Raw genomic sequence first — 8234 nt, 5'->3', positions numbered from 1 at the left:
TGATTAATAAACTCATGAGTGAGTGTGATTTTTTAAATGGCGCTTAGCCCGTTATTTATGTCAAGTCTTCAATTTATAATTACACTGGTGAACACAATTTTTGTCGTCGCCGTAAAAAGTTGATATTCTTATGTAATTTGATCCTCTAAACACGATGGTGACCTTGAAAATTTTCTAGGATCTCCAGTTTTTGAGATATGTCTCCAAAAGATCTAAAAGAACTAAAATGAACTAAAATGTGTGTCCTGAAGTGCAGGTAAGAGACAATTATAATTATGTTCAGGTAAGTCAACCAAACGATGTTTTAGTCCATGTTCCTAATTAAAAATTGCAAATTCGCAAAAACACAATATTCTTATCACTAATGATACTAATGAAACTATGAAACTACGAACTTCTGCAGCCTGCTCAATATTATGAAACCCCACGATTTTATAGTGCCCTCCCACGTTAAATACGAAGACTTAAAGAAACAGTGAGAAGGAAAATTCTCGTTGAGAATTCCGAGTTCGAAATACTTGCACTAGATCTCGCATCTTACGTAATGTTCCTCAAGGGACCAATCCGATAATTTCCATTACACTCAAGATCCAATTGTCGAAAGTTCCTAAACAAAAACAAAAAATCCATTGTGGAAAGGATCAGTAAAATTTTCCAACTCAAAATTCAGTATCCGAAACTTTGATTGCTTATAACACAGTTATTTGTTGACCGTTTTCAACGACTCTTATCTTTTTGGAATTCACGTGAAATCTGCGTAAAATGAGGTAAATAAGGCTAGTTTCCTCCAAAAAATAAGCGAGATATCGGTATCAAAACTTTGCTATACTTTTATCTCATGAATTTTCGCGAAACTTTTGACTTATAAAAAATCTAAGAACGATTTCTTAGCTAAAAAATCGCAAGAAAAACGATTCCGAAAAGGGTTCTTTGATATTTGCTATAATTCCGGAGATATCGAGCAAAATCGTTTTCGAACCTCCAAAATTTTGGCCCTCTGGCGACAACCCAAAATTTCAAATGGTCCTAATTCAGATATTTGTTTACTGACAAGAAAAACAAGGGTGGTTTTGCACTCAACACGAAATTCTGCGTAAAATGAGCCGACATACTTCAAATTTCCTTATCAAAAAGTCAAAAAAGTTTTTTGCCCAAAAAATTTACCAACGAATTTTCGACTTTTGAGGACATATTCTAAAGTAAAATAAGCCGAGAAAAACGATGGTGAAAACCGTTTCTCAAAATCATTCGTTGTTTCGGAGATATTGAACTTTAAAAATTTTACATCTCAAAATCAAATAGCAGAAACTTTGATCGCTCATAACTCAGTTATTTGTTGACCGATTTGAACGGCTCTTACCTTTTTTGAATCTACGTAAAAATCTGCGTAAAATGAACCAATACTTCATAAATAAGCGAGATAGCGACCGAGTCTGAATTAGAGACTGAAAGTTTCCTAAACAAAAAAACCAATTCATTGTGGAAAAGTATCAGTAAACAAATCGATAAAAGGTCTTTCTAAAAAAATGTCCCCGGATTTATTTTATAGTTTCTCCTCTAAAACTAACATATAGAAGATGATCAAACAAAATCTTGACAACCCTCGGTGACCTTCCTCGAGATCTACTTGTATTCCGGACATGAGTACAACGTGATCAATATTCCGGTGGGCTTAAATTTATTTCCTCCTCATGTTTCCAAATATACAGCCGCTGCGATGGTAGAATTGCACTATCTGAATAAGATAAGTGGTTATATAGTCAAGGTGAACCATTTTAGACGTCTCAACCAGTTTGTCAAAGATACTTTTCAGGTGTTACACTTGAAGTATGCGTGAAGAGCAAAAGTTGGAGGGTTGTGATGTACTTTACCCTCTAAACAACTTTATACGAATTGTATAGAACCCACGTTCGGGTTAATTATGCTACGGAATACCATCCGCATGTTAACTTGAAGCTGACAAGAAACGAAGAAATTTCAAAACTTTATTTATTATAAATTAATAACGACAGAAGTTTGATCCTGTCCCGTTTAATCAAATTAGCTCGAATTTAGTATTCTGTCACAGTCTGTATTCGAAGCGCAAATTAATAAATCCTTGGAAAATTGAAAAAACGAATCAGCAGCACAGTGAAGTAGATAATTTCGTGTTCGTCACTAATCCTTGGCCTTTGCTTTATCCTCTCGTGTAAAATTACAAAAGGTCCGCATTTGCAAAAATCAATACAATAATAATAATAACAACACCGCAACCAGTTGTATGGCCGCAGTTGGTGAAGTAAAGTTTCTCGGTCATGATGGGAAATTTACAACACGTTCCCGTTGAATTTAATGCAGAGCTGTGGAAAAAAGAAATAAACAAATAATTGACGAGAGTACAGTAGTGATTGGGCGAAGTTCAGAAAGTTGCGGAAGAATGATGTGATGGTAGCAGTGAGGTTTTGAAATTGTTATTAGAATCGCAAGTTATTGTTGCCGTTTGGGCATTGTGCCGAATTTGTAAAGCTAATAATGAAGAGTTTGATTCGTCCGAAATACTTTATTAAGCATGGATATTTATAAAACCAAGCAACAACGTATAACAATTTTAAACTATCATACAACACATTAACGGTCTCTACCCAATCTAACACTTACATAAATATGTACAAATGATGTTCCCATTATGTCAATAGGCAGTCTATTGATCTAAGTATCAATAACTTCCTCTACCTAGTCTAATAATCATTTTTAATTTAACTTCTAGTTTATATTTTTCTATATTATCGTTTAGATACAGTTTCATTTTATTGGGTGCTATTTAAACATGTTTTATTATTTTCTCTATTCGTAATAAAATTCGATAATGGCACTACGTGTTTAAAAACTTACAAAACAACCCCAACCAAGTAAAAAAGTTTCAATAGAAAACGTACCGAACTGTGTAAAATATATAATTATTGATGCTTATTTACAATTCAGGTAGCTCTCAATTGAATACAAAATTCATAAGCTTTATTCCTGTCGTTTTGCAGTCGACGAATTTGTAGGACGAGATGAATTTTTAACAGTGACAACTTTACATCGACATTACTCAGTCTCTGTTTGCTTAACCGCTACGCCGAATATGTTTATGTTAAGTAAACAGGACTATTTACTCATGTTATGTTAATCCTGCAATGTCAGTGCGAGTTCTACTGCATTATAAAATCTCTGATGAGTCATATTTACACAACAACGTTTTGAGAATGATACCGATATTGATGATGAAATGATATTTGAGGCATTGACGTGAGCAACTACTGTGGAGGGCAACGGACAACAGTAGTGGTGGTGTACTCTTCGAATTTCTTGTCGATTGGAATGCGGTCATCGTATAACGTGGGGGCTTGCAGGATTATTCCTGCTGTGCCCACCAACACTGCTAAAGTGAAGATCCAGAGGAAGAGGCGGTCGAGGACCATTGCCACGTATTTCCAGTCCTCTTTCACCTGGAAATGCACAAAATGCGTTATTTTACTAATCAATAAAATGGTCTCCTGAATCTGAATTCGGACTTCGTTTTTAAATTTTTAATACATTATTAAAAAGGCAACTGAATGAGCTTTCTAACAAATTATAGAAGTCGCCGAGAGAATCAGCTTTTGCCAAGATATTTGGGAAAAATTGATGAAAATTTTGGAAAACGAATTTTTGAAACTTTTTTGCATGGAATTCCTGAATTCCTAAAACTCCAATTTTTTAATGTAATTTGTCAAAATTGTTATGATCTCTTGCTGTTTAGAAGGTACATGCCAAAGAATGTGGAGCGATTTTTGAAAAAAAATCACGTTGTGTTAACTTTCGTAGTTTTTGTAAAAAATGTAGTTTGTAACTTACAAAATTGTAATTTTTTGATAAATCTCGTGTTTCTAAATGAATTCACAGGTGCTAGAGTGTAAGATCATAGATAAAAATTATGCAGCAACTGTTAAAAAGCTTTTTGCTTTTTTTTATATTTATAATATTATAACTTTCAAGAAATTTTCTATTTTTTTTATTTTGAGTTGCGTTACTATTAAAGTCATTAAAATTTAATATGTGCCTAGAAATTACAATTTTATAAGCAATGGCATTTTCTTTAAATAAAATTGTCAAAAATAGTATATTATGATGCATTATGAACAAGTATCATCGCTATTTTTTCTATTTCGCCTTATTTTAAACGAAAAAACTTGATTTCGAAATCTAGGAAATTTTAGGGTAGTTGACATTTGCAAAATGTTCGGGAAAAAAATTCGAAGTAGCCAAATCCAATTTCAGTCAGTTTGACAGGTGTGACGTTTTGAGGTTACCGGAGCGCAAGGGATCCAAGAAACCGAAGATGTTGATCATGATCATGATGGTTCTCTTGGATCCAAAGAGTTTTTCTTCGATGAATTATTAAGCCAAGTACAACAAGAAATAATAGTGTATTGAAATCGATTTATCATGTTTTATCAAAACCAAAATCTAAATTGTCAACGTTGACGGAAGGTTGACAGTTTGTCTGTTGCAAACCTAAGAAAAATATATGCTCCTGGAAATATTGGCACGGGATTGGTCCATTACGATACCGAAATAAGCTCAAACGCGTATCGAAATATCTTCATTATGAACGCGAAATAGAAAAATATTTTTTTTTTTTGGAAAACTTCTCAATGTTTTCGTTAACTTTCAAAGATTTTGTAAAAAAAATACGTTTAGTGTCTAAAAAATTGTAGTTTTTCGATAAATTTACAGTTTTTAAATTATATATTTCACTGGTCAGAAAAAAAGATCACAGATAAAAATTATGCAGCAACTGTTGGCTGTTTAATAAAATCGCCAAAAAATAAGAAAAAGAATAATTTTTTTTAAACTTTTTAATGTGTTTTGACCTGTAACTTCTAAACGATAAAAGATAGCAATGCATTTGTCAGCGCGTCAAAAAGGCAAGATATCAGTTTGTTTTGTACATCAGAACCTAAAAATCATTTTTCAAAAACATCTCTAAATCCGGCCCTGATGGAGCAAAAGGTCTTCAGATTTTGCTGTCGAAACGACTTCCCGCTTCCCCAGAATAAATTCTTTCCAAAATTTGTTGATTGATATTATTCTTTGATGTTTGACGACGGTCCTAAAAGCCTAATGAATTTTTAATGCCTGAATTTGATAATCTGAACGTGACCCGTTTTCATTTTAATGAACGCGAGAGATAAAACGAAATTTATTTCAACATTGTTGCAAAATCCGGAGAATTTATTATATTTTTATTAAATTAAATTAAAAATTTGGACTACGATTGCATAAGTAAACTTGTAGCTGCTTGTAAAATATTTTATTTGGATTATCTCGTGGTGGTTTTCCCTCTGTGGCCTCTTTTCTCGAATAAGAAAGTGAAATTCTGCAGAGACTTGTAGCAGCAAGCACCAAAACGGCAATAAGAGAGCAAAAGTCTCAAGAATGCAAACTGCGACATTTTCAGGGTCGTTTTGTGTTTGCGATGTTTGGTGCAGCTTTAGTTATTTTTTAGTTTTGAGCTATAAAAATTTAAAGTGCATAAGAAATAATTAATTCTCGTGAAACGAAGTTTTAAACTTTTTTAACTTACGATGCATCATAATTAAGTTTTTTATTAGTTCTTAAACAAAATTAAACATTCACGAACAAAAAATTGGCGCTAATTTTGGGTGTGGTGAAGATTAATTAAATAATTTTATTGTGTCCGCAATTGGGTGTAATTATTCCTTGTTTTCGCACAACAGCTTGTTATTTTTATTCAAATGAATTCATCTCATTCTTTGGAATTCTCGTCCGAACTTTGCCTTCCAAATGACATTTAAATAATAAACCGAATTTTTGCAAACGAGAACAGCTTAACTAAATTCCGCAAGTTAAAACACACTTTGAGACAATTTGTAAGGTCGCTCGTTTAAATTGGTTTAAAACATGACTTTTTTCGTGTCGTTATATTGCCCCAATTCTCCTTCCTCTCGCCCAATTCAAAGCAAACTTCGTTTGGTGCTGATCGACATACAATGGCTTCTTCTCAAATAAACCGGAAAGCCGGACTATCGCAAAGAAATAAAATCGCCTTTCGATAAACAACGATAAAAGTGTTAGCACCTTGGTGGAGTCCTCCAGCATTTTAGTGTGTTCTGCAATAAATCGTACGCAGAAGCACGACTTGTGAATTTCAGGGGGACACCGTGAATGAGAGAAGGCAGGATTTCGAAGCACTGGGCTTTTGATTCCATTATCGGCCTCTCCAGATACCGTTAGGTCTTCGGATTCGGAGTGTGGCAACGCCACGGGGCCGTGGATCTGACAGCTGCCGCCGAAAGGGCCGCCGTCTTCCAAGCTGCGAATGGAAAAATTGCGATCAATAAGTGGGTTAAGGGCGAAGGAGAAATAACAGTAACAGAGTAGGAGCTTTATTGTCGAGGGCGAAGACAAGTAACGAGCTTTCTGTTGAGATTTACATTTGCGGAAATCATTACTGGTCAACTCGAAGCTCAACTAAATTTATGCTAACAAAAGATGGATGGACACACCCATCTTTGAATGTATGCTTCTGTTTTCTGCCGCCAAAACAATTTATATCAGATTCTACGCCCCCGTCAAATCTGCTAAGTGTTCTGATTTATCGACAACTCCAACATAAACTTCCGTTATCTCGATATTAATTAGCCGCTCCTCTCTGAAGAGTACGTCTACAACTTATTTCATAATTTTAACTACTTCTCGCTGTATCCGGATTCCATCCACGTCTCAAAGTGGAAGTGATGAATAATAATGGGCTTAACAATAGAAATTGCCTTTTAATACTGCAGCCTTCAGTTTGGATGAAGGTTGAAGTTGATGGAATTTAGCTTCTGCCTTTAATCATTGCAAAAACATCGATCCGCTTATTTAGGAAAATAAAATCATTTCATACCTTGGAGATAAATCCTCCTTTGAAGGGCTCCTAGCGGTAGGATACCTCCTTTTAGGGCTGGACTCGTCTCTGTGCATCGTCGTGTGATAAGGATACAGACAAGTCGACGGCTCACGTCCTCGCATCAAGAAACGACTAGACATAGACCTGTGTCATGAAAAGCGAAAACATTTGATTTGACTACAATTAGTAGCGTGTTTAACTACTCTTCCTCTTTAGAAATACGCCGCGTGTTTCAAAGACATAAAGATTTCGGTGGGTGTTAATCTAAGACACCAACCACCGATAACAAACGTCTTCTTTACAACAACTACTTTAATTACCTGTTTGTTTCGAATACGTATTGCGGCCTTTTCATTACTAGTAATCTCGGTAATATGTGTATAAAAACCCTTTTCACCCATGGCGACATTTTGTGCGTTTGTGGAGATCGAAAGTGAACGTTGAGGACGACAACTGTGACGCATATGCTGAAACATTAAAAAGATACCACTGAAAATGTACATAAATCAAAACAACACGAAATGAATTGTTGGCAAAATTGCCACGTTTTTGTGACAAACTATTGAAATTTTATCGGAACCGCGGTGTGGCGCAAAATTTGCAAAAAGTCTGATAAATTTAAATGCGAAACTGTTGATGATTGCATTGGTACATATTTGTGTTAGTGATCATTTAGTGTGTTGATATCAATATAGATATGAGAATTTCAGCACAACTAATGGATTTTGAGTTAATTTTCATTTTAGAACAAGTTAATTTAGATTTACTTACTGGTTGTGTTAAATTTCAAAATTAGCGGAAACGACTGCTTTTGGAAATTTTTTTATTTTTTTGGATGAACCGAATACAGCAAAACTTTTAACTAAGGGATATAACTTTTGCAGTTTTAATGCCTCAGCAATTAAATTTGGTTACTTGTTGTGTCAAATTTTAGAATTATAAAGCAACAGCAACTGATTTTACTTTTTTTTTCTTGCAAAAATGGTGGAGGCGCCGGGCCAATATGTATTTTTTTTAAACAAGGAATAAATTTTACTAATTTAGACATATTAACCATCTTAAAACGCAAAATTATGACATACACGTAAAGAGATATAATTAGATTTTTTTTTAAGAATGCACCGAAATGTTCTGAAAAATTATGTTGAGGGCTATAACTTTGCTAATTTTAATGCCACAGCAATCAAATTTTGAGAGGTTACTAATTTTTGCTTATTTACAAACTTTATCAAGTTTTAAAATTATAGAGCTAAATAGACTGATTTTACAAATTTTTATTTTTTAGAGGAACCAAATATTGCATAAAAGTTTTATT

General features: G+C 34.1%; 1 protein-coding gene across 6 annotated transcripts in view; it reads right to left on the bottom strand.

Moving 5' to 3' along the window:
• Positions 1-3183: 3183 nt before the first annotated feature.
• Positions 3184-8234, bottom strand: part of nAChRalpha4 (nicotinic acetylcholine receptor alpha4) — a 64307-nt gene continuing 59256 nt past the window's right edge. For 4 of the 6 annotated variants that reach the window (XM_088040209.1, XM_088040210.1, XM_088040214.1 and 1 more), the window contains 4 exons: positions 7240-7386; positions 6917-7063; positions 6106-6340; positions 3184-3470 (listed from right to left, as the gene is read on the bottom strand). In XM_088040209.1, coding sequence (XP_087896335.1) covers positions 3279-3470; positions 6106-6340; positions 6917-7063; positions 7240-7386 — 721 coding nt within the window. In that variant the 3' untranslated portion in view covers positions 3184-3278. The remainder of the gene's footprint in view (positions 3471-6105; positions 6341-6916; positions 7064-7239; positions 7387-8234) is intronic. The other 2 variants (XM_088040211.1, XM_088040212.1) reach the window with 1 other exon arrangement.

This window comes from Gnatocerus cornutus, chromosome 6 (genome assembly GCF_029298725.1).
Source record: "Gnatocerus cornutus isolate USDA-ARS CGAHR chromosome 6, icGnaCorn1.1, whole genome shotgun sequence".
NCBI lineage: Eukaryota > Metazoa > Arthropoda > Insecta > Coleoptera > Tenebrionidae > Gnatocerus > Gnatocerus cornutus.
The sequence above is the reverse complement of the archived record's forward strand: the minus strand, read 5'-3'. Positions and strand labels throughout refer to the sequence as shown.